We start from the raw sequence: 27,989 nt of genomic DNA, 5'->3' as shown, positions 1-27,989 counted from the left end.
GACAGTTAGAGATCTTTATATAGACATCTTATGAATGGTTATGCTCCAAATTTAACTTTCTAACTACACACGTTTTTCCTATATGCAAATTAGAATTTGTTAAAAGAAACCTGGCCAATGTTCCACAACATTTACCTGTATCGATCCCAGAAGTCATACTCTTTAGTCTTATAAAAATATTTGAAAGAATCTACACTTCTAAGATCCAAGGGAACAGAGGGAAAGGGACCTTTTAATTGGAATCTCAGAAAAAGAGTGGAACTTAGCCATACATAAAATAAACTCTGGCCCTGTATGCACCACACATTCCATAATTCATCTTAAGAACTTTCATTGGCCACTTTTTCTCATTTAAAATTGCCCAAAATGTACCCAGAGGAACACATAACCTTTGAACACTGCCAAGTTTCCTCAGCATCACTAGGCCATATATTTTGGGAATACACTAGATCAGTGTTTCCCAAACTTGGTCCTGGGGAACTCCTGTGGCTGCAGGTTTTTGTTACAAACGGATTTTTAATCAGTGACAACACCTGATAGCACTGATCTCATTTAATTAGCTGGTATTTGTTTTCTTTTATTTGATATTCAGAAAAGCATAGCAGCATGATTTTTACATTTATAAGACATTTAGAAATATTTCTGCTTTTGCTATAGATTTAAATGCTTAACTCTCTTTTGTTGATTTCATTATACTTTGCCCTTTCTCTGTGCAGTTTTCCCCCCTTCGTTGTATCTTAATAATGACAATTTACAATGAGCAGATCAGACACCCAGGCAAACAACACTGAATAATCAAAAGCTGCAACTACTTTAGAGTCAGACCCACTAATTAGTAAATAATGGATTAATTAAACAATTAGAAGACCTAGAAAAGTAGAATGAAAATCAAGATGAAAATACTGTTAAAAAGAAAAAAAAATACATTTTAATATTTATTTTAGCAAACTTAGTTTTCTAATTTCTATATTGCTCCCTAAACACAGAACTTGGGAAATATCAGTTTACTTAATTAGCCCAGGCGTTCAATTAAAAACAGAAGCTGGTTGGAACAAAAACCTGCAGCCACAGGGGTTCCCCAGGACCAAGTTTGGGAAACACTGCACTAGATTAACATAATTTTGGACCATAATCTTTCCATCCTTCTAAAACATCCTCAATATTACAATCATTCCTAATTTCTTAACAGTGGTATTTGATGTACTCCCTGATTGCATCAAAGTACATAGGGATAAATCTATTGTAATAGCCTATTCAACACTACAACAGTCAAAGCCCACCATATAAGTCAGTGGGTAAATGATGTTCTGTATTATCTCAAATTAGGAAAAATCAAATACTCTATTAGAGGATATATCCAAAAATTTGTAAAACATAGAAAGAGTCAGTTAATGCTGTATTACTTTAGAATAAGCATGATGGGACTGCAATTGACTCTCTTACTCTCTTGTAAACAAAAATATTGTTTTCTACCATGAAGAGAAACTATTAAAGATAATGAATATTTTACTAATTTTTTATTATGACTGCTTTGAGGAGTTGGGAAAATAAATATAGTATATTTATAAAGTGTTTGATTCCACATTAATAGATTTTACAGAAAGAACACAATTTGTGAAGCTCATACTTACCACAGGAGGTCACTATAACCCATTCATTGTTTTTCAAAGCGTGCATTTTTTTTCTTCTTTTCAGAATTTTAACATTCTTTCAGTATTTTAGTGCTTTTTATATGAAGTTGAAGTTTACTTATTTCTTATGTGCATTTAAATTTTGCTCAAGTGTACTTTCATGAAAAATGCTAAGATTCATTTTGTTTTTTTCCATATTTAGAAAAACTGCAAGAAATTTCAATCAGCCAATGTGTAAGGCAGCAAAGGTGACAATAGTTGAGGTATGTGAAGTTCATCTCCTTTCCTCACCTTCCCATTGCCAGAGTTTCTGTGTGTATGAAGATCTGAATATTTTTCCTTATGTATAGGTTTAAGAAAACGGTATCAATTGAACTGTAATTTATTATTATGTATAAGTGAATAATAAGTATTAAGTGAATTTCCCCTTGGGATTAATAAAGTATCTATCTATCTATCTATCTATCTATCTATCTATCTATCTATCTATCTATCTATCTATCTATCTATCTATCTATCTATCTATCTATCTATCTATCTATCTATCTATCTATCTATCTATCTATCTATCTATCTATCTATCTATCTATCTATCTATCTAGTACAGCTCTGAGGAGATGATGACTATGGCAGCAACAGAGCATCCTGCTCTTGATGCAATTTACAGTATATAAAGTGTGTATTAGTATTTCATGGTGCATTTCTAGTTTTTGCTTAGCAAAGCAGACCCATTTGAAGTTGTTACATTAAAATAAAGAATGGTTAAATTGTTGTGGTAGAAGCTATGCAACATAAAAGATAATAGCTGTTTTTTCTGTGTCGTTTTATAATTATATTTCTGGTGTCAAGTAGACTGATAGTAATAACAGATTTAGAGACTTGTTGTTAGTTTTACATTAACTGTTTTCTTGAACTTGCTACTATTTGCTTGTTATTTGGGAATAGTTTACTGCTTTTTTGATTGTAAGGTTTTCATCATCATTTTGTTTTATCCGGAACTTCTATCGTATGTAAATCCATATTTCCTAGTGAGCATTGTAGTGGGTTGGAACCTGAAGTAGATTCCGTCATTCAACACTCAGCGTGTTTTTTTCCCGGTGTCTAATCTACTCATCTTTAATTGGCATTATTATAATAAAAATAATACATTTACATTACAGAATAGAAAAGTATCAAAATAGTTAAACATTTAAAGCTACTGCAAAGTACAGATGTTTCTAAATTTCTTAGAAATGTAAATCTCACACTACTGCACTTTTCTGAATGCAGAAAAACAGCAGAAAGAAAAAACAACTAACAAAAACACTAGATTGGTTCAGTGTGAAATTGCCCATTTATTGTGAAACTGGCTTGAACACAAAACTGCAGCCACATGGGTTTTAAAACTTAACTTGACATCCACTGGCTAGGGGTGTGTGATACTGGCAAAAAAAAATATATCTCTGTTTTCTGGGATTTTGACGATAATGATTAGACGATATTTCGTATCCTTTAAAAATGTGTTTGTAAAAGTCTTATTGGTTTAGCTTGGTCTTAATAATAAGATATTAATTGTAGCTTACTAATGAGATTAATGGAAACAACAATTAAAGAAAATGGTTCTTATTTATTTACTTAAAAGTGAAGTGAAATAACACAAAACATTAAAATCACCAATCAAAGTATTACTGAGATCAAACAGTGCAAGTATTAATAAACCATTCAAATTGGCCTACAGGATTTAAAGAAAAAATTGCACTAAGACCAACAAAACTATTATAATGAGAGCATTTTAAACAGACTCTTACCCTTAACGTAAAAAAGATATGAATCCAAAGGGAATAAAGTATTAATCATAATTGAACTACAGGGCATGAACATTACAGCCTGGATAAAGTTAAATTCCTCTGCTGTAATGTGAATTGTACAGCATATAAGGAAGAACAAAAATCTAGCATACGGTACTATAGTGTAAAAATCCAAAGTTCTGTCAAATACTGCACAGGAAAAATCAAACTCTATAATCTGTAAACAAGTTCTATAAGATATTACACAAATACATAAAAAACTCCAAACCTATAGCATTTTAAAACAAATTACTAACTTCAAGTTCTGTCCAATATTGCAGAAAGATATCAGAAAAAAATTAAAAAATTGTAAAATTATACTGAGGAGACCTCAAGTCGTGTGACAGAAACACCAGTCTGTCCACAGCATTTGGCTTCAAAGCAGTACTGCTACATGTTACAACATTTCCTCCAGTGCTGAAAGCCCTCTAAGAAGGTCTGCTTGAGGTAGGGATGCACAGGTACTTTTTTTTGCAAGATTTACCAATTCAAGGGAAGTGTACTTCTTGTGTTTTCCAACACTCAAGTGGATTTACATCACTGTCCACCTCAGGTATCATCAAGTTGGTCTTGAACTCAATGTGCAGGCTCGCCTTCTCTGAATTTCTGTAGTTTTTTTTTAATAGCTGCTAAGAGACTCCTTTTTTCATTTTTGCTCCCTCCCTTGTGTCATCACCTGCTCCAGCTTTCTCCACCATTGCGACGGGATTGAGCAGGACGAGGAGACAGGGATCTGTGTGAGTGTTTTAAATAACAATATAAAAAACGTGCTTTGGAATTGAGGACACCGAACAAAGACTGCTTGCGAAATAAAATGCGCTCAATAGGCCTATGCTTCTTACGAGAATAATAATTAATTGAATGATTAACAATTCATTCAAACTGACATTTTTTTTTGCCTTACATTTACAGGGCTCTGTACTAGATTAATTTCACTTTGCAGATGGTGAAACAAGTTAGTTGTCGAACTGTCTTTAACGGCAAACAATTTCCAACAGTTTTCAGATTTCTGACTTTTAAGCAACATTAGTCTTTTCAAAGCCAAATCACCTTCATTCTAGTGAGGATAATCCACATCTTGCAGTTAAATCTAACAATGTAGATTGCAGGGCTGTTCACCCCCTGGTGCTAACTGCTCATTCACTTTACTGACTGTGTGCTGGCCGTGCATGTAGTCTATCCTGTTACGTTACATGAGACGTTGAATGCATGGACTCTCAAGGCATGTTTTTGATTGTTTTTTGCAAAGTGAGTGGCATACTCGGTAATTTCAGCTCACACATTGTTAAAACAACAATCAAGAAATTATTGTAGACAATACATATTGCACATTTCTACCCCAGGCATAGGCTGTAGGATGGAAATGTGTGTAGCATTGATTTGCAAAAATGCAGTATCCATCTTTATATAGTGTTCTTTTTCCAGTGCACTACAGAGCTTTGTACACCTTTTCCTGTTGCTGGTAATATCATGTTAAGTGTGTTTTGTGCAACAAGTAGAATAAAAACTAATATATCTACCAAAAGGTTTTGACATGGAAAGGTATAATAAGAAGGCATTTTCTATTAATATAATAAAATCCAAATATGTTTATTTTTTTCATTTTAGAAAGCCAATAGTTTGTGTATGGGTTACATATCTGCAGCAATAAAAATGATTTTCAAAGAGTCCCTCGAGGTGTAAAACAAATGATAGAGCTGTTCATAGCTGTCCTTACTTCCTCCTTGGTAATCCATTGCACTTCCTGATTCACTCTCTCCACATCATCAAACCTTCTCTCTATCTCATTCTCTTCATTCATCAGCCTTTCAAAGTACTCTTTCTATCTGCTCTCCTTGCTTGTGAGTATGTTTCCATCTTTATCCTTTATCACCCTAACCTGCTGCACATCTTTCCCAGCTCGGTCCCTCTGTTTAGCCAATCGGTACAGGTCATGACAATGACAACAGCAAAAATTAAGCAAGTAAACTGATAAAAATATTTAAATAAGTTAAACATATCTTCCATGTTTTAGATGCAGCTACTGGCAAAAAAGATGTTGTTTTACTCCACATTGCCTGTCAAAAACATTTACAGGCATCTGGTATGGTTGTGAAAGTTTTCTTGCAGGAAGTTTGTATCAAAATACAAAGCCTTCACTACCAATAAAGTTAGACTCTGAACATGGCAGTGACACCTTGAGCATGCTTGCTTAGGAAACGCTGACACTATTTCAGGATGGTTGTCAAATGTCTTACTTAGATCTGGATGGCAAAAAAGAAGAGTTTTCCATATATTTTTAGGATTAAAAGTTCTTAGTAAGCTAAATGAAATGCCTTTGAATGGCTGATACTGACATCAATCAACATTCAAAAGCTTGCTGGTACATAAGAGCCATACCAGCAATGTGCCATTTTTGTGGGGGACAGAATATATTGTTAAAACGTTTGGAATATTTGCTTTTATATAACATTTTAACTAGTTTTATATATCAAGACTGTGTTAAGGTAAACAATACTGTTTTTTACATGAAAGGTACTTTATCATCTTAAAGTTATTTTTTATTGGTGGACAAGGTAATCCTGGAGATGCCTAAATAATGTTCCTGAATTTACTAACCTTTTGTACATGTACACCAAGCAACACTTGCATCTGTAATCCTAACTAAGAGCTGCCTACCTTTTGAAAGGATTTTAACAATTAAGCTCTGAATACCTTAACAGTGGCTGAGATCCATCTTGCTCTCCATGTTCCCCCAATGCAAGGGCTAAACCATTCCTAACAGAGACTGGTTACCCTAATGTACTTCCAGGAGTTATAATACCTTTTTAGTATTTGCTTTTTTGTTTGCATATCTCCCAATATTCATCAATCAACTGCATACATCACAATGTACTGTTGTTCTTGAAAAACATTTATTCATTCCTTTGTGTCATCATCATGTAAAACTGTTTAAATACACTACCAAAAAGAAATGCTAGCTTTCCTTTATGAGCTATACAGTACAGTCCTATTTACGCAATTTATCCTCTTAAAAGCTGCATCTTATCTAACAAATCCTAAATTAATCATAATATCCATACAAACTAAATATTATAAGTGTTGCAAAAAGCACTATTTTTTCACCCCACTAAAAAGACCATCTATAATAAAGGAAGCTATAAATAAACGTGCTGCCAGTCAAATAGGAACAGTGATTTCAATACATATTGATGGATACAGCAAATTCTATAGTTTTTTGTGTGAATTGAAGTGTTTTGATACAGGGAAATGATCTATAATAAAAATGAAAATTCTAAGGATGTGGCAAACATGTTGGCTGTGTCAGTACTGAAATGCTTGGACAGAGGATTTAAAAAATTTATCTACACTTCCAGGCATTTTCTCCTTTAAATCTTAACAAATTTTGACATAGAAGAAATCACCACTGTATTCTACTTAATTTTGATTATAACAGCTTTATATAGAGAAATTCTAAGAGCAAAGCTCATTTAATTTGTTATTTGCCATTTTGATTAAGTACATGGACAATATTTTATAGTCAGTCTGAAGTAACAATAGAGAATATCGCATTAATTCCTAGAGTACTGACCAGTCCTACTGGGATAGTCTACTGCCTATGTAACTTGAAACTTAATTTAAAAAGATGTTTTAGACTTGGTAATTCATACAAAAATTAACTGGCTGTAGGATTATGGATAGTAATCTTTAATGGTTTAGTTTAATAGCCTTTCAAAGCTGAAAATAACTGGGTTATCACTTTTAGTCATCACATACAGGCCTACTGTTAATTATCAGTCATGAAAAGTGGGCATTTCTACAGTTATAGTGATATGTCTATCCTGCAGTTCAATTTTCCTAAAGGCTATTTATTATAATTAAATGGAGTTGTATATTCATGTTCAGTATAATTCAGCCATCCATTTTTCGAGCTGCTCACAGTTCAAAGAAGAACTTGAATTGAGCAGCCAAGCATAGAAATCCACATGTAAGACATATTTAATTCATAAGTCTGCTACAGTATTGGTTTTCTTTGTAGTAGTTGGTTAATAATTAGATTTGATTTGGCCCTACAGTATGCTACAGTTAGTCCTACGTTTGTGCAAAGCAAGTAAAGTTTAAAATGAGTGATGGCTTACTTCACTACACATACTATATTCCTGTTGCTTGGTTAAAAAAATATGCTTTTTTTAGTATAACGTACATTTTTGGAACAGATGGCATGATCATCCTCACCAAGTTAATATTTATTGGAGAAAATGTAATTTGTATTTCTATTTTAGCTTCTCTTTCCTTGCAGTTATAGAGACTAGAAAGAAACTGGCGACATTTCAGCAGAGTAGTTGCTAGATAACACTCTGGCTTGTATCATTTTGCACACAAGAAAATAGTCAAGCATGGTGAATGCAGTAAGGCTTTGGGTGTCTGATAACAGGAACTAGTTACTTTTTCATTTTGTAAGGACATTTATACAGAACATGCCATCCTATACTATTTCTTTAGGGGAGTATTCTATAGGTAAACAGTAATACTGAGAGAGATTTAAAATAAAAATACAAGTTTTAAAATGGCACTGATTTCTGCTACTCTGTCAAATAAATAAAAGTAGTTTTAGTTTTGTAACCTGGACTTTTTAAAGAATGGCTTGTACTAACTACCAGCTACAAGTTACTCCTAATTCTGTCATATCTCAGTATAATGTTCGTAAACCTAACCTTCCACCCACAGTAGTCAGTAATTATTTCAAGTCTCATAATATTTCTTATGTAAATATCTGTAGTATGATTTGATGTAAAACATATAACCCATATGTAGCTGCGTTTTTTTCTAAAATTACCAAAGTTCAGCAGCTCTAGCATAAAAATGGGATTCAACAAAAGCCTGATGCACTGAAATTATTCCACAGACAAAATATCTTTGTTTTTAAAAGTTTTAGGTAAAATTCAAAGTAAAAAAGTTCACACAAAAAATAGAAAATTGAAATAGTAAAGAAAAGAAAAGTTCTGTTCAAAGCTTAAATCTTGTTACATTTCAAATCGTTACAAATCATTTCTAAATGTTTCTGAACCATTTCAAAATGGTCAGAAAACTGTATGCCTATCCCTTTTCTAAGTTGAAAGTGGGTCTTTTAAGTCCCTGTTTACTGGGACCTGTTCTAAACAACAACTGACACAATTAGCACAGTGTACCTCAGTTATAGCAAGAAGGGTTCTATCTCTTACTAACTTATAGGGGGAAAAGACTATACCATTGTCTATGACTATGAAAGAAATTTATATTCTGTTCAAATTAAGCAAATTCTAATATGAGTTTAACTCAAAGTTTTAACTTTCTGAGATTGGCTCTTATGCCATGTTTATCGAAAATATAATTTTTGTTCAAGTAATCATTTAACTGCTGAGAAATGATCTTTTTCTGGAATTGAAAAAAAAACAAGAAGTTTCGTATTGGATTCTTATGCATGGGTTTGTCTAGTAAAGTTTTTAAAGAATCTGAAAAAATGCCAGTATGTAATGACCTGTGCCAAGTACACTGTAAATTAGCATGTCAGAAACTTCTTTGAAAAATCATTTTGGGACTGCATCAAGCACATATGTGGACAGTATTAGCTGAGTATGTCCTTTAAAGAAATAGCATGTTTCCATTTGTTCACAGCCTTTTAGCAGATGAGCAATTGAGCACAAGCCTTCATTTTCTCGCTGCATTCAGCCCTGTATCAGCAGCAAGGTTCAACTGCCATAGATTATCATCTTTAAGCAAAGAAGTCCCATACCATTGAGTCATTCCTTCTTGTCCTTTCCTGTCTACTAGGTCACCTGCACCTCCAGTTTTCTTGGAGGCACACGACATGTTTCCAGGCTAGCAACCTTTCTTTTGCTTTCCTAATGCATCCACATCATATTCAGGGCTTGTGGGATCCTAGCTCCTGTCACTGTGCTTTCACACTGGCATGTATGTGACTTTTCTTGCTACCAGTCTCTCTATCTCTGTCTCTTTCTCAGCTCATAAAGTTTTATTCTGGTTACCCCTGTGTCAGTTCTGAATGTTTTTCATTTTATTTTTGTGTACTTGTTCAGTTAGACTTACTTTGCTCTTACAAATTTCTACTGACCTCACTTCAGTTTCCACCCTCATTTTTTGTATTCGAAGTTGCACAGAAATTAAGCTTATGCATTTTTCATGAGTGACCACACTAGAAAATATACAAAGGAGCACACCAATAATTAGCATTTAAAAATATAACTGATAGAATAGAATGTGTGTTGAAATGGCAGATTTGGTTTTGTAAAAATTTCATTCTTTGGCTCAAGCTAGAGTGCTGGATGGTCAATCAGATTTTTTTCAAACATAAAGAGCATTCAACAAAAACAAGGAGACCATTCAGTCCATTAGACTTGATTTAGGAAAGTAGACGGTATTTCAGTAATCCTATCACATTGGGGGCATACCATTTACAATGTAAATATTGTAATTAATCATCACTAGCCAGTGCACCTATTTAAAATGTGTTTTGGTCTTCGTTTGGCATGGATGTAGGGGCAAATATTTTGAATAAAAAGTATGTTTGACTCCGTTAACATTTTGACTGTAAGAATGACTTTTCAATGCTGCCCTGCTATTAACATTGTTTTTTTCAGGGAGTGCAAGACCTTATTGGCATGAGATGTTACAGTAACAAAATGTAGTTAACTTATTGAAAGGTTTTCGGTGGCATACATTTATGCCTCTTGTTACACTAATGATAAACCGCTATTGCACAGTGGTTAGATGATAAATGATAAGTTATTTGCCAAGCTTTTAAATAGCTTTGAATGAATAATTCACTTGTCGCTCAAACAATCAGAAACAGTAGGGGGAAAAGGGTTATATTGAAGAGTGTTGCAGGAGAGAAAGCTAGGTTTTCACATTCACACGAGTGATTTAGCGATAACAAAAATGTTAAAGACAAATTGTAGCTCAAATGTTGCTAGGCAACTGCAGTCCTATTCTGTACTTACATCTGCGATTCTTGTTATCTAAGGTACAATAAATGGAAGAGAGCATTGTGGGATATATAACTGATTGATTATGTGGCAAGTTATTTGGATCCTATTATGTATGCATAGAGCTTTCCTGTTAGCTCCACAAGCTGTTCAGATGGTTTCCAGGCATTTTTTAATTGGTTATTGATGAAATCTATCTTCAAAGAAGCTCCCCAACCCCTTTGAAATTTAAAATTCTGCTTCCTCATTGCTTGATTAAATAAGAAGAGAGAGAATCAGGTTTATATGGAGAAATGATTGTTGCTGCTACTGTAAAAAATGTAAATTAATCTTACTTAGCTGTGAGTAGCCAATTTATTTGCTTTAGTAGTTTTCAAACAGGTTGCAGCAATGTTGGAAAGGTAGATTAGTGTCTGTTAAACTGGCCTGTTGACATCACGCTAATGTACTGGTAAGCCAAATGATAATGAAACTGTAGAATGGTAAAAATAGTGCCTTTCTGAGGTTGGTGCTTCTCACTAGAGAGATTGCAGTCATTTCATTAGAAGGAGTAAGTAGACGCATTAAAGTGGAACTTTCTTAGAAAATTAATCTATGGAACATTTAATTATTAAAACATACAGTATATAGACAAAGCTTTCTGTACCAGTTCATCTATATTTCCACATGGTTTATGTGGCAGCCAGTTCCTTTTCTAAAGTCTAAACTTTTCTTCCCTTACCATGGTGAAACAATGTATCAATCTTATCATTCTCCATCTCAGTCCTTTCAAACTTTAATATGTAATTTTTATAAAACATGCTCATCCTCACAAATTCTCATAATCCTTTCATTTCTCTTCCTGAGTAGTATCTTTAGAAGTCTAAATGCAGCACAGCTGCCCAACTTAAGTGCATATTTTAACCAGTGCTTCTGGTGTAGCGGGTCCACAGCTCAAGTCAAAAAGGCCACGTTTTAAATAAATAGTCGTAGCACTCACGGCTTAGTGAGGGGGCATGGTATTGTGGCCGGAGCAGGTTCCCGGGTGAATTCATGATGCGGGCGGTTCTCACTTAAGTGCCCAGGTGAGGAGTCGTCTGCATCCATAATTGATGCATGGAGCTTCTAAGTGACACACCTGATCCACTTCCCCATGATAAATAATATAAGCGTGAGGCAGCTAAGGGGAGAAAAAAAAAAAAAAAGAAAAGAGAGAGAGAGTAAACAGAGAACAGAAAAAGAACAGAAAGAAAAAGACGAACAGAGGTTACAGGAGAAGAACAAAAAGGCAGGAAGCAGGGAGGAGAAAGCCGGTGCATGATTGAGCGATTGCTCGCTCACTGTATAGAGTGGTTGGCAGCTGGACATTGAGCCCTCATGGGGTGTTTGGCCGGCACCCTGTGGCAGTCGGTAGTGGTCGTTCTCGCTGAGTGTTTAGTGAGGAGTGGGAGTGACCGGAAGGAGAATGGCTTGCCGCATAAGGCCGAGAAGGCAGTGGGAGTCGGGACTTGGGAAGTGAAAGCCCCAGCATGAGCGCCCTGGTCGCTCAAATTTTTAAAGGATTTTTTTTCTATTGTGTTTTTAACCTCTACTGTCCACTCGTTTTTATTGGATTATTTATTTATTAACTTTGAAGCACTATATAACAGTTGTAAATATTGTCTTATATAATAAAGTTTGAGTTTCTAACCAATACATACATTTTAATATAAAGTTTCAATCTAGGTGTGACACTGTTCTAGCATTAATTTATTATATTATAAGGCAAAAAACAAGTTAAATGCAGTATGATTGGAGATAATTTGATTTAGCAGAGTAATAGCTGTATTTTGAATATCAACACCACAAGTGATCATTGCATCTAATATATGGCAGGCAATGTTCCACAGTGATCAAGGCTTTGGACTTCAAACCCTGAGGGTTGTGGGTTCAAATCCTGCCACTGACACTGTGTGACTCTGAGCAAGTCACTTCACCCTCCTCTGCTCCAATTGGAAAAAGAAAAAAATGTAACCAAATCTATACTAATAAAAGGCAAAGCCCTCACTGACTCACTGACTGACTGACTGACTCACTCATCACTAATTCTCCAACTTTCCGTGTAGATAGAAGGCTGAAATTTGGCAGGCTCATTCCTTACAGTTTACTTACAAAAGTTAGGCAGGTTTCATTTCGAAATTCTACGCGTAATGGTCATAACTGGAACCTGTTTTTTGTCCATATACTCTAATGAAGGAGGCGGAGTCACATATCGCGTCATCACGCCTCCTACGTAATCACGTGAACTAAAAACAAGGAAGAGATTTACAGCACGAGTCAAACGCGGGAACGAAGGTAAATGACGTTAATTTTTGAGTGTCTTTTAATACTGTGTAAGCATGCATATTAACACATGTGCAATTAAACGTGTGCATTTACGGGGTGATTTCTCAGGCTTAAAAGCTCGCCTTTTATCAAACGCGGGAACAAAGGTAAATGACGTTGTTGAGTGTCTTTTAATACTGTGTAAGCATACATATTAACACGTGCAATTAAACGTGTGCATTTACGGGGTGATTTCTCAGGCTTAAAAGCTCGCCTTTTATTAAAAAGGTGAATGCAAACTGTTTTCATTCTGAAGGGCACAAACCACGTTAGATTTCATACTCAAGAGTAAGCTCAGCACACAGCTTGGTCATATTACAACCGGAAGGGCGAACTGACAACGTGGTATACAAAGAGATCCTTAAGAAATAATTATTGATTCATTTTCCCTCAGTTTAAAAAGGTTTACTTTTTTTCTTAATAAAAATTTTAAAGCAGTACTTCGCCGCTGCGAAGCGCGGGTATTTTGATATATATCAAAATATATCGCGTCATCACGCCTCCCATGTAAGCACGTGAACTGACCCGCTGCCGTTTGCAATGCCATATTCGCGAGATACAAGTTTAATGAGAAGACACGAGGTATAAACGACAGTTTGGATCTCTTTGTGACAGAATTAAAATTGCTGTAGCGAGAAACTTTTAACTGCAGGGTCTTAGCTAACATTAAATAAACCCGTGGACATCGCAACATCACACAAGAGAGCGGCTCACGTGAAGTGACTGAACGCAGCAGGAGTGATCACTTCAATGAATCAAACTTGTTCAAAAAACACATTACACAATTGATAAGGTACGAAAACAATATGAAACCGATTGTGGATTTCCGTACAGCCACTGAAACTTTGTGACGGCACGAGACTTCAGGTCACGTGTCTGCAAAAGAACCTCATTCAGGCAACTATTTTTACTGGCGGTGGCTCAGGGGAGAGAGTTTTTATTCCTCGCATCCCCGTTATACCCTCTGATCTCCCATTTCAATTCAAACGCCTCCAATTTCCACTAAGGCTCTACTTCGCAATGACAATTAATAAGTCTCAGGGACAGACCCTACAAAAGGTTGACATTGATTTGATATATACAGGTACTTGTCGACTTACGACCGCGATTGGTTCCGACTGACTGGTTGTAAGTTGATCTGGACGTAAGTCGGCCTATGTTAATTTAAGGTAAGAATATTAGACTGGGTAATAATATTGTAATCATCTTAAAGTAATATTTTATCAACATTTTCTTACTTTCTAAGACAAACACAGCATACTACAGTACAATTTGTTTAATATGTGGAAAACGTACAAAACAAGAAATACTGTACTGTACATTTAATTCCTGGCACCACTGGTGCTTTGCTGCGGGTTGTCGATATCGCCTTCATCAGATCAGGTGAGCCTGTGGACGGGGTGATGGGAGGAGTTGCTCTTTTCATAAACATAGTGAGCTTCGTCTGAATTGTTTGTTTTTTTTTCTCTTCATAAATTTCGCAATAAGGACGAAATGTGTTGCGTGCCATCCGTTCAATCCTCGCAAATCGTTCAATATTTGGGTCCATTTTTTCAAAATGAGCGAGGAGTTTATTCAGTAGAGATAAATCTTCTGACAATCCCTTTGTGGTGAACATTGTTTGTGGCACCTCCTCCTCTTCGTCTTACTCCAATTCTCTTGTTTCTTCTTCCGCCACTCTTTCTTCTTCCAATTCTATTAGCTCTTCATTCATAAGTTCACCTGATTCCCGGTCTAGCAACTCCTCGACATCTTCCATTTCACATTCCAATGAAAGGTCTTTTGACAGTTTCACTATTTCTTCACGAATCTCATCAAGTTCTTGTTCACTGTTAAATCCAGCAAAAGTATTTACATAACGCTTAACACACTTCTTCCATACGCCATTCATACACTGTGAGTCGACATTTCTTGCGGGGAGGGCTTCTGTTTTCTCTGATCTGAGTTCACCTCTGTTATAGCGCGTCTTTATTTGAAAAGAGCAGTGTCATATCGGGGCGAGTGTGAACGCTAACTTTGACAAGCACTATAAATTTACAGCGGTTGTTACAGACGTAAATCAAATGTATGTTTTTATTGTATAATATTAACAATAACAGCAGCTCTCTACTCAAAGCGGTAAACTCAAGAAGCTGCTAGCATCGAACCCAGAAGCTCTTGATTGGGAGTCAGCAGTTGTGTGTGGGAACTGTTAACATTTGAATGTGATGATTGTATATAAAACTTGTGCACGAACAAGACTGGGATAACTGTGGATGTGGATGTGAGTGGTGTGTGTGACTGAGAATGACTGGTGTGAAGCCTGAAGTTCAAATATCAAATAAACACTTTCACAAGTACAAATATAACAGAACAAGTGCGCTTTTATTCAAGAAGAAAAAAGAAAGCAGGTTGCGGTAAGCAGTTGATGCGACTGCTTGCGTAGTGCAATCCTAAGAACTGCCCAATCAAGAGCTTCTGGGTTTGATGCTGGCAGCTTCTCAAGTTTGCCGTTTTGAGTAGAAAGCTGCTATTAGTGTTAATATTATAGTGTTATATGTTAGGGTTATATTATTATCGAAAATTGCCAAAACAACAAGACACAAACACACGTGGGGCAACACTGCTGCGTATATTTTTACTGCTGCGTAGCGAGACTTGAGAGTGCGGGAAACTGGCGCTGCCAACAGCTGGCGGGGGAAACAGTCAAATGCGTCGTAAAGTCGAACAGTCGTAACTTGCATAGGTCGTATGTCGACGAGTACCTGTGTGTGTATATATATATATGTAGATATATATATATATATATGTAGATATATATATGTAGATATATATATGTAGATATATATGTAGATATGTATATATATGTAGATATGTGTATATATATATATGTGTGTATATATGTAGATATTTGTATATATATGTAGTTATGTGTATATATATGTAGATATGTATATATATATATGTGTATATATATGTAGATATGTATATATATATATATATATATATATATATGTGTGTATGTATGTGTGTATATGTATGTATATGTACATGTATATGTGTGTATATGTATGTGTATATATATGTGTGATATGTGTGTATATATATATATATATGTATATATATGTAGATGTGTATATGTGTATATATATATATATATATCCATCCATCCATCCATTTTCCAATCCGCTGAATCCAAACAGGGTCACGGGGGTCCGCTGGAGCCAATCCCAGCCAACACAGGGCACAAGGCAGGGAACCAATCCCAGGCAGGGTGCCAACCCACCGCAGGACACACACAAACACACCCACACACCAAGCACACACTAGGGCCAATTTAGAACCGCCAATCCACCTAACCTGCATGTCTTTGGACTGTGGGAGGAAACCGGAGCGCCCGGAGGAAACCCACGCAGACACAGGGAGAACATGCAAACTCCACGCAGGGAGGACCCGGGAATCGAACCCAGGTCCCCAGGTCTCCCAACTGCGAGGCAGCAGCGCTACCCACTGCGCCACCGTGCCGCCTATATATATATATATGTATATATGTGTATATGTACATATGTATATATATGTATATATGTGTATATGTACATATGTATATATATGTATATATGTACAGTAATCCCTCCTCCATCGCGGGGGTTGCGTTCCAGAGCCACCCGCGAAATAAGAAAATCCGCGAAGTAGAAATCATATGTTTATATGGATATTTTTATATTGTCATGCTTGGGTCACAGATTTGCGCAGAAACACAGGAGGTTGTAGAGAGACAGGAACGTTATTCAAACACTGCAAACAAACATTTGTCTCTTTTTCAAAAGTTTAAACTGTGCTCCATGACAAGACAGAGATGACAGTTCTGTCTCACAATTAAAAGAATGCAAACATATCTTCCTCTTCAAAGGAGTGAAGCAAACAAATCAATAGGGCTGTTTGGCTTTTAAGTATGCGAAGCACCGCGGCACAAAGTTGTTGAAGGCGGCAGCTCACACCCCCTCCGTCAGGAGCAGGGAGAGAGAGAGAGAGAGAGAGAGAGAGAGAGACAGAGAAAAATCAATACGTGCCCTTTGAGCTTTTAAGTATGCGAAGCACCTTGCAGCATGTCGCTTCATGAAGCAGCTGCACACAGAAGGTAGCAACATGAAGATAATCTTTCAGCATTTTTAGACGAGCGTCCGTATAGTCTAGGTGTGCGAACAGCCCCCCTGCTTACACCCCCTACGTCAGGATCAGAGAGAGTCAGCGCGAGAGAGAGAGAGAAAAGTAAGTTGGGTAGCTTCTCAGCCATCTGCCAATAGCGTCCCTTGTATGAAATCAACTGGGCAAACCAACTGAGGAAGCATGTACCAGAAATTAAAAGACCCATTGTCCGCAGAAATCCGCGAACCAGCAAAAAATGCGCGATATATATTTAAATATATATATTTTATATTTTACATATAAAATCCGCGATGGAGTGAAGCCGCGAAAGGCGAAGCGCGATATAGCGAGGGATTACTGTATATGTATATATATGTTTATGTGTGTGTGTGTATATTATATATATATATATATGACAGCAACACTCATAACAGTGACAACACAATTACATATATATATGTAGATATGTATATATATATATGTGTGTCAATGTATTTTTATATGTATGTCTAGATATATATATATATGTAGATATGTATATATATGTGTATATATATGTAGATGTGTATATATATATATATATATATATATATATATATATATATATATATATATGTAGATATGTGTATATATGTAGATATGTAAATATATATGTATATATATGTGTCTGTGTGTGTATATATATATATATATATATGTATATGTATATGTATATATATATGTATGTATGTGTGTGTGTGTGTATGTTTATATATGTATGTGTATATGTATATATGTATATGTGTGTGTGTATGTATGTGTGTATATATATATGTTTATATATATATATTTATATATATATATATATATATATATATATATATATATGTAGATATGTATATATGTATATATATGTTTGTGTGTGTATAGCAACACTCATAACAATGACAACACAATTACATTGACAATCATGTTACGTTATTTTTAAAATGTTTCCTTTTCTTTTTCATAACCTCTTTAACACACTACTTCTCCGCTGCGAAGCGCGGGTATTTTACTAGTATCTCATAAATGTAAGTCACTTTGGATAAAGGTGTCAGCCAAATAAATAAATGTAAATGTAAATATATGAATCTCAGAAGGAATCTGACATTTTAACAATTTACTAAACCCTACCGAGTTCAGTGGGAGTGTAAACAATTTTCAGTAAATACTGCATGGACATATTTTCTACGTAGATTACAAACAAGCTAAATTCACTTATGAAAAATAAATATGTCTCAGTTGGTCTGTAAAGTAGTACTACTATTGCACTTGATTCTGTTTTCAGGTCTAATATAAGCATCTCAAAAATTTGAAATAGCCAACTTTTTGAAATGATCTATAGTTCATAACATACACCTTCAACTAATGTTTTTTGAAGAAATAAAATCTGGTACAACATTTTCTCAAGAAATAATAAGTCTGTTACTAAGACAAGCTTCAGAAAGTGTATATAGATCTCACAGTGTATGCAGTATAATTTCATCAGTCAAAACAAGTTTATTTCTTGAAAATATTTTAAATTGTTTGATCATCTTGGTAAGTTAAAGGGACAGTCAGGCTAGAGGACAGATATGATACCCAACCTGTGGACCTAGGTTGCCATTTAGACATTATCAGTCAAGTGATTGCTTGGATTATGATCAAGTTGTATGCAGTTGGCCCTAACCTTTACTTCATGTTGGCTGTCAGCTTGTTTGTCTTACTTACTTTCATTTTTACTTTTAGCTGTCCAACTCTTTGCTTTGTTAGTGTAAGCTGTCATATTAATTTGGCATTTGCACATTCTAAATATCCACTAAGATCACATCTCTGTGCTGCTTGACATGACTCACCCCACTGTAATTTGCATATGTATACCTGTATATTGCCACAAAATGGGGCACTCTTGAGAGATCCCCAAACTCGAACACAGTTTGCTAGTCCTGTATCTGGTTAAAAAAATAAGTTATTGTACAAAATCAAATAGACAAACTGGAGGTGTAGCAGAAGGATCAAAAATGCCCCAAAGAGTAAACAAAACACTAAACACGCTATCCAGCTCCTAAAAACTCCTAAAATGTAGCATGCTTCTTTCTACTCCCAGGATTTTTCCTTTCTCAGTGTAATGGCCTACTTCTCTTTTTCCTCTCCTTTGTTTCTCTCTCTACATATGCCTTTATAGAAAAAAATGAAAATCCCCACAATTATGTTGCAGGCAATATCCACTACATTTCATGACCATGTCCCTGTGTCATCATAACATTGTGTCTACCTTGGAAAATAAGGGTACCAGTGGCAATAAACAACTGAAAAACTAAGAAAGCAAAGCAATAAATTAGACAGAGCAGTATAAATAAAGAGTGACACCCTTGAAATAAGCTGTAGATACTGAGGTGGGCATTGAAAATATCAAGTGTGAATTAATGGTTATATTAGGAAGTTGTTAACTGTTGTCATTATTTAACTTGTCTTCATAATATATCATTTCATTTCATTTGCAATGGACATGACCATATGGTTTTCAACAACAGCAGCCATTGCTAGTCAAGTGGCAAGCTGCATGTAAAATGGCAGCATCCACAGAGGGAATTGTTTGAGATTTGATTCTCTTGGCAAAGGACAGCTTTTCTATGGCTAATGAGAGGCAAAAATTGTTCTTTAAAAAATGTATAGTTAAAATTTTGTTTTGGCTTCTTAACTTTGAATTTTGTTTTTCATTTTCATGGTGCTCAGTCTCTTTTTGATGCACATTAACCAAAATTGAGAGGGAAATTAAAGCACCAAAAGATATTGTTTAGTACAGTACCTCATTTTCCTCTTGGTTTATTCTTCTCTTTTTCAAATAATTGGTTAGTTTGTGCAACAATGCTGATGTATGAAACAGTACAAATGGAGGTCTGTGCTGTTAATAGGAGGAATGGTTTTGAGGTTGTAGCAGATAAGCGTGTTGTCCACCCCTCGAACCCTCAGGTACCACTCTTCGGACCAGGTGAAAGTATAATAATAATAACTTTTTATTTTGTTATTATAGTGTGCACAAAGCACCCTCCCCTCCACTCCACTCTCATTAACCAATACAATAAACAATTCTCTAACAATACTCCTCCACTTCCAGACACGTCGCCACCCTACCTCCTAGCTCAGCTCTCCGTGGGCTCTTTCCTGCAGCCCACTCGGGTTACTTGGAAGCACGGGACAGACATTCCCTGCTCTCGCCTCCGACCAATCGCTGGCGAGAGGACAGGACACGCTGCCCAATCCCGTGCCTGTTATGAGGAGGGACTCCTGGTCCGCCGCCATTTTGGCTCTACTGCCCCTGGTGCGGCGCCATTCTGGCTCTTGGAGTTGCAGCTCCATCCTGTCTGCAGCTCTCCCGACTGCAGCCTCCGCGCTGCCGACGGCCCGTGGACCAGCACGCCTCTGCCACAGACGCGGATCCGGGCATACCCTGCCGGTAACAAAAGAGGGAAGTCCTACCCCGCAGGGCAGACCGTTGTTACGCAGGGCACTCACCTCCCGGATCCCGTCATCCAGCCGTATCTGCTGCATACTGGCCTTTCCTTCAGCGATACCGTCCTGGCCGCCGTTTCCGACAGCACGTCGGTCGGAGTCTGCTGCACTCCAGCCACGCCCGTTGGTGCTCCTCCGCACCCAGGGGTAAGAGCCGTTTTGCGGACTACTGGCAGTCCCAGGGGAGAATCGCTCCCGCGGAGTTGTGCATGCGTCGCTCCCGCGGCGCGTGTGGGGGTTCCGCTGCTGCGCCGGGCTGCTCACAGAACATTTTTTCTCTACAGGTTCCTGCCTTGAACCAGGCAGACCATCCTGCCGACTACGCCACTGTGATAAGCTGCCCGGACACAGACAGACGGACACCATATTCAAGTCCACCACACGTTTATTGTACATTATAAATACAATGTCCAAGTGCACAAACCCAGTGCCAAAGCACCAATCTCCCCAAAATCCTGGCTCTCACTCAGTCTCTGCCTGCTCGTCAGGCCGCCTCCTCTCTCCTGCCTCGCAACCTTGTCCACTCCTCACCCGACTCCAGTCCTTCTCTGCAGGGAGGCGGCCCCTTTTATAAGTGCCCGGATGGGCTCCAGGTGATCCCCGACACTCCCTAGACACTCCCTTGTGTGGCGGAAGTGCCGGCTGTGTTCCCGGAAGCCCTCCGGGTGTTCCCAAACTTCTTCCCCCCAGTACTTCCTGGTGTGGCGGAAGTGTTGGGGTTCCGGGTCCTTCAGGCATGGGGGCGCCCCCTGGCGGAGACCACGGGCCCCTGCAGGGTTGGGCTTCCAAGCCCTGCACCCGTGGCCCTCAAAGGAACCAGGGCGGCCGCCCCCTCGTGGTCCGGAGGAGGAATGAGCCCTCCTCCTGTCCTCCTGGGCGTCCCGGCTGGGCACCACCCCCAGCCTCGTGCCACAAGGTGAATGTGAAACTTGATCTGGTATTTGTGTTCATATATGACAATGATAGGATATGTCAATTAGCATTCTTTAGGATTGTAGTAATATTATAGCAATATAACTAAGGCATTAGGAGATTAGAAGTAGTCGATATTGGTATAAAGTAAAAGGCATGTAAGTGAATGCAGGAATAACTGGAATGGTAGAGTAGAAAGTGAAGCAGCCATATGAAAAATAGTTACATGTTTTTGTAGTGTTTTGAGAAAATATATTGGGCACAAGTCGCTTCATTGCACAGGCAAATGGAAATGAGTTCATGAGTGAGGTAATAGAATATATATTTTTAGACCACAAGATGTCAGTGTAAGGCCTTGAACCAAATCACACGTAACTTAGTTTGTATGCATGTATGTTTGTATGTATGTATGTACTCTGTTATAACAGTTATGAATAAAGCTTTTGGAGATTAAAGAGTCAGAGAAGTGGAAGTTTGTACATTTCAGTGTTTCTTTTCCAGATAGACCGAAAAACAGTACTCAGACAGTGTCAGTTTCACCAACAGAATGAATGAAGTAAAACACAGAGCAACAGAATTTGTGATTCTTTAAACAGGCAGGGATCTAAAACCACTAAACTGAAAGTTAAGAGCATTAGCTCAAGGAGTTAAGCTTATTTTATATCTTCACTTTGAAAAAATAAAGGGCAGATGCAGAAGAAACTATGAGCCTTTCTTATATAATAGGAATACTCAGCTCCAGCTCTGGATGTCCGCTGTAGATGCAGATGTTTGCTTTAACCAGATTTTTAATTAAAACCCATTTACTTACTACTGAAGCACTATGTTTTTTTGCTTTGCGCCCTCCTCCACCATAACCTATTGTCTAGGGTGGAGAAGCGAAAGCTTTAGATTCATCAGAAATTTTGATATCCCGTTTTTGACGATCTTGACGTTTTAGGGTCCCCTGATACTAAAAACATCAATATCTTGATGATGGATGTCTGTGTGTGTGTCACAGTTTCTTCAGGACGGTCTAGAGCTAAAATGGCTGGACCGAAAAAAAATACCAAAGTTGAAACTTAAGGCTGTTATGAGATAACGATGTGCTGATTAGTTTTTAATCAAATCGGGAAAGAGATAAAGGCACTCTAGAGGAACCCTCAAATACTGTAAATCCGCAGTTAATTATGAATTCTTCTATTAAATTGCTTTCGTACTGACCTATTTTATGATCAGAAAGATCAGCATCAGAGTGGTAAGTAATAATGAAATATTATAGAATAGTTTGGGTAACTTGGTTTCTAGGGCACAAAGCCTACGGACACTCACGTAAATTTTTTTTTTTGGGCTTGGTTTTAGTCACCTCACTTGTTATAATTTAGAATGCTTAATTGTTTATTTTAGTTTTAAACACCTGCAGTAAGGTTTTAAATGTTGTCTGTTTTCTTAACCAGCCATCTTTTAATAATGAGGTGAAAATGACAAAGGAACCACCATCTCTTCAGCTAATGTTTTTCCATTTAAACCTGTGCAAATGCATTGTGTAGTGTCTGCGTTAATACAATGTTTTGAAATAAATGAGAGAGAAAGCAATGACCAAGATGTGCAAATCTGTTCCGGATCACAAAACATATGGATGATGTTCTCAGAAAATGAAAAATCTGACAGAGACTTGTCTCAGAAGAATGAAAGCAGTAACAAGCCATATAATTAAATACCAAGTTTGATTCCCTGCTAGGCCTAGCTTCCAATTACGAAACTGGTTGGAATGTAAACCTGCACCCACTGTGAACCTCCAGGACCCCTGTTATATAACATTGCAGTGATAACTCCACATGCCATGTAATGCCGTGTGTGTGGAAAAATCTTCGTTATTTGCTTATTAGCATAAATAAAGACATTTGTTGAAAAATGCTTGCTGGCAAATGTAACAGAATACAAAATTCATTTCTGACCTGTGTGGTGCTGAGATGTCACCCACTGTACTTGGGTCCCAATACAGGTGGTTTGTTGTGTGGTGTATGCGGCAATGGGCTATCAGCACATGCTCCCAACCCCTCTCTCTCTGTAGTGATCATGTCATTTTGTGTAGACATTGCTTGCAAATTAAGGCCCAAACTTACTGAATTCCACAGTAATGCAGATAAGGTAATATTTGGTATTATGTACCTACTAGTAAGTCAAGAGTCTGTCCTTACAGGAGTTGGAGTCTATGGATTCTCAAGGCCAAATGCAAATTGAAATCCCTTTTATTTTTTATGTTAGGTAAAAAGAATATATCTTTATATATAATACGTTACTGTGGCTGTTCGTTTGTCTGTCCAGGATTTTAAATCACCTGTAGCTCGCAAACCGTTTGACCTATTCACCTGAAATTGGTACACATATACTACATAACATCTACTATCCACTTTCGGGGTGATGATTGACCTCCAAGGTTATTCCTCTTTTTATTTTTATTGTATTTTATTGTAGAATCAACTCTCGGCAGCGGCCAGCAGGGCAGCCATGCGACACATGCATACGGGCACCGTTCTCATTCCTACCACCTTTGCCATCACTTCCCCTATGTCTTCATATCTTAAATCATTCTTGAAGCCGATTGAATACTTAACTGCCAGCTTAAGTGAAAAATTAAAGAAAATGTACTAAGTAATTGCAACACAAACACTGACTTAATCAGTTTTAATGTGAAAAGATGCTGACGAAAGAAGAGAAGTGGGGCACTAGGGTGGAGAAAACAACAGCTGTTCAGGAAGTATCAAGCGCATCGACCTCTGATCAAACGAATGCTAAATGTACAGAGAAAAGAGTATGAAAACTATGAATGCTCATGTCAAGTGTATTTGTGCAGTGCGCCGTTACTGGTTGCAAATAAATAAACAAAATGGGGAGAAGCCATACCTAACAGGCTATATATACTGTATATATACTGTTAAGCTTATATATTTAGCAAAAACAAAGTAAGAAACAAGTAAGTTAATGTAAGCAAACCAATTTAAGCACTAAACTAACTGGTTTCTATTTTTCTACTAGTATACCGCTAATATAAATGTATATACAGTATAACTAAAATGGCAGTTTAGATATGATAGCCAACCCAAAAGGCATTTATGGGTTAGTTAGTGGCAATAGGGAGTGAATTTAATTTTTGGTTAGAATTTTCCCTCCATGCAACAACTAATTGGGTACTTTTTATTGTCATGGGGACATTTAACCATCGTGTGCATAGACAACAGACTACCTGATTATCTTTCAATGGACATTGACTAAATGTTTTCACTGACATTTTCTGTTTAGTAACAGAACAATCAATATTATTTAAAATTGATATAAAAGATACAAATGAAAATCTTATCATACAGTGTCATATGAATTAATCAATTCCTATATTATTCTGCATATTTTTATTCACACAAACTGTTTGAAGCTGCTTTTGGAACAATGCAGTTTTGAAGCTAATACTGTCAACAAGGTACTTGTGTCATTTGCTGTTGTCAGATTTTGTTTACATATATTTATGGTTGAGATTACTGTGGGCTAAGTACATTTATTTAAGAGTAATATTTAAGGATCAAGTCAGGTTATTTCAAATAACCTGACTTGATCCTTAAACGTTGGATGGTTGGGAGACAAAGTCAGAGAGGTGAGACATGTGCAGAGGAGAGATGCTGAGTATATTGGAAGAAGGATGTTAAGGATACAGCTGCCAGGTAAGAGGAAAAGAGGAAGGCCTAAGAGGAGGTTTATGGATGTGGTGAGAGAGGACATACAGGTGCTGGGTGTCACGGAGCAAGATGTAGAAGACAGGAAGATATGGAAAAAGGTGATCCGCTGTGGCAATCCCTAACGGGAGCAGCCGAAAGAAGAAGAAGTCAGGTTATTTCAAATATCGCAAAACCCTGATGCTTTAGTTTTCTAAATCTCATCCTCTTTTTCATGTTTTTCACAACTTTAAAGCCACTTTTGTGAAAATAAACTTGTCAATTGAAGGTTAATCCATTATTTCAGAATTCCTGTGTTTTGCTCTGCTGTTTTCAAAGTGCCTCACTGAGTGATCAGACTTAGTTATTGCTTGCACCTGTGTGTAAATCCAGAAATTTGCCATTGAACTGGAATGACCATAAATGCAGTAATTGCTCTCATCTCATTCACTCCTACACCATTCAAAGATCTGTTGTAAATGATTTAAGTAGTTTTGTCAAATTTTTGTTGTTATACTATTTAACATTACCTTGGTTTACTGCCCATGTCTCATCTCCATACATCATTGCTGGTCTTACCACTGTCTTAAAAACCTTATCTTCAATCTTCACCTTAATTCTTCCACCACACAATACTCCTGATACCTTCTTCCAATTGTTCCATCCACACTGTACTCTATAGGTTATCTCTGCATCTAATTTTCCATTTTGAACTACAAATCATCCTAGATATTTAAACATCCACTCTTTTTAATAGTTCCCACCTCTTATAATTCATGCTCATCACTAAACCTCATATATTCTGTATTCTTCCAATTTATTTTCATTCCTCTGTCTTTCAAAGCCGTTCTCCATTTTTCCAACTTCTTCTCCACTTCCTCTTTTCTGGAAGAAAAGAAAATAGTATGGAAGGAATAAGAAAGTTAATTGGATGATTAGTTTGAACAAATTCTGTAAAACAAGGGTAATCAATTAAAAAGATTATTATAAAATATTCTTTTCCTTCAGCTAGACTGTGTAGGTTCTCGTGGATATATTAGTACATTTATACAGAGTAAGTATTGAAAAAATTTACAGCCTAAAAGAATATATTAAACTTTTATTTTTTTAAGGTAAACTTAAATGATTTTAATGGTAAGTTTATTTAACAGACATCTGTTTGGCAGTTACTAAGTTGATCCAAAAACAGAAAGCAAATGAATTAGATAAATATGGATTTTCACAATCCACAATCCAATTCTTGGTAAAACTATTAGGTCCAGCCAAGAATTGTCAAAATCTGTAAATGCTTTGAAAACACAGTAAAAGTGACAGAATTAAAATAATTTTGGTACCGTTGCTGAAAATGTTGCTAATGATGATAGAATGATGTTTTATACAGAAAGAACACTACCAAGGAGGTAGAAGGTTTACATGGTTTCACTCTCACTAACATGCATCCTATTTTTCCTTGTTATAGATATTATTAAATATTTAGGTGTACCTTCTTTTGTAATGTAGTCCAGCCTGGATAGCAAAAGCTGATCTTTATTACAGTCATATGAAAAAGTTTGGGAACCCCTCTTAATTCTTTGGATTTTTGTTTATCATTGGCTGAGCTTTCAAAGTAGCAACTTCCTTTTAATATATGACGTGCCTTATGGAAACAGTAGTATTTCAGTAGTGACATTAAGTTTATTGGATTAACAGAAAATATGCAATATGCATCATAACAAAATTAGACAGGTGCATAATTTTGGGCACCCCAACAGAGATATTACATCAATACTTAGTTGAGCCTCCTTTTGCACATACTGTATAACAGCCTCTAGACGCCTCCTATAGCCTTTGATAAGTGTCTGGATTGTGGATGGAGGTATTTTTGACCATTCTTCCATACAAAATCTCTCCAGTTCAGTTAAATTTGATGGCTGCCGAGCATGGACAGCCTTCCTCAAATCATCCCATAGATTTTCAATGATATTCAAGTCAGGGGACTGTGACGGCCATTCCAAAACATTGTACTTCTTCCTCTGCATGAATGCCTTTGTAGATTTCGAACTGTGTTTTGGGTCATTGTCTTGTTGGAATATCCAACCCCTGCGTAATTTCAACTTTGTGACTGATGCTTGAACATTATCCTGAAGAATTTGTTGATACTGGGTTGAATTCATCTGACCCTCGACTTTAACAAGGGCTCCAGTCCCAGAACTAGCCACACAGCCCCACAGCATGATGGAACCTCCACCAAATTTGACAGTAGGTAGCAGGTGTTTTTCTTGGAATGCGTTGTTCTTCTTCCGCCATGTAAAGCGCTCTTTGTTATGACCATGCACTGAATTGTAGAACAATGTACAGATACACCATCTGCAGCAAGATGTTCTTGCAGGTCTTTGGAGGTGATCTGTGGGTTGTCTGTAACCATTCTCACAATCCTGCGCATATGCCATTCCTGTATTTTTCTTGGCCTGCCAGACCTAGGTTTAACAACAACTGTGCTTGTGGCCTTCCATTTCCTGATTACATTCCTTACAGTTGAAACTGACAGTTTAAACCTCTGAGATAGCTTTTTGTAGCCTTCCCGTAAACCATGATACTAAACAATCTTTGTTTTCAGATCTTTTGAGAGTTGCTTTGAGGATCCCATGCTGTCACTCTTCAGAGGAGAGTCAAAGGGAAGCACAACTTGCAATTGACCACCTTAAATACCTTTTCTCATGATTGGACACACCTACCTATGAAGTTCAAGGCTTAACGAGCTAATCCAATTTGGTGTTGCAAGTAATCAGTATAGAGCAGTTACATGCATTCAAATCAGCAAAATTACATGGGTACCCAAATTTTTGCACAGCCAGTTTTTCATGTTTGATTTAATTTCATACAACTAAATACTGCTTTGCTAAAAATCTTTGTTCAGAAAACACCCCAGTACTCAGATTTTCCTAGGAAATGGAAGACATACCACTGTTATCTTTTTTGTTGAAAGTAGAGTAAATTATTATGCAAACTTTT

General features: G+C 36.8%; 1 protein-coding gene across 1 annotated transcript in view; it reads left to right on the top strand.

The window, feature by feature from the left end:
* The window catches only part of oxct1a (3-oxoacid CoA transferase 1a), a 226,948-nt gene that overhangs the window by 66,321 nt on the left and 132,638 nt on the right, over positions 1-27,989 (top strand). The window contains exon 7 of the mRNA XM_028805519.2: positions 1,834-1,894. Coding sequence (XP_028661352.1) covers positions 1,834-1,894 — 61 coding nt within the window. The remainder of the gene's footprint in view (positions 1-1,833; positions 1,895-27,989) is intronic.

This window comes from Erpetoichthys calabaricus, chromosome 7, assembly GCF_900747795.2.
Source record: "Erpetoichthys calabaricus chromosome 7, fErpCal1.3, whole genome shotgun sequence".
NCBI classification, from domain to species: domain Eukaryota; kingdom Metazoa; phylum Chordata; class Cladistia; order Polypteriformes; family Polypteridae; genus Erpetoichthys; species Erpetoichthys calabaricus.
Note: the sequence above shows the minus strand (reverse complement) of the source record. Positions and strands in the feature narration are given on the sequence as shown.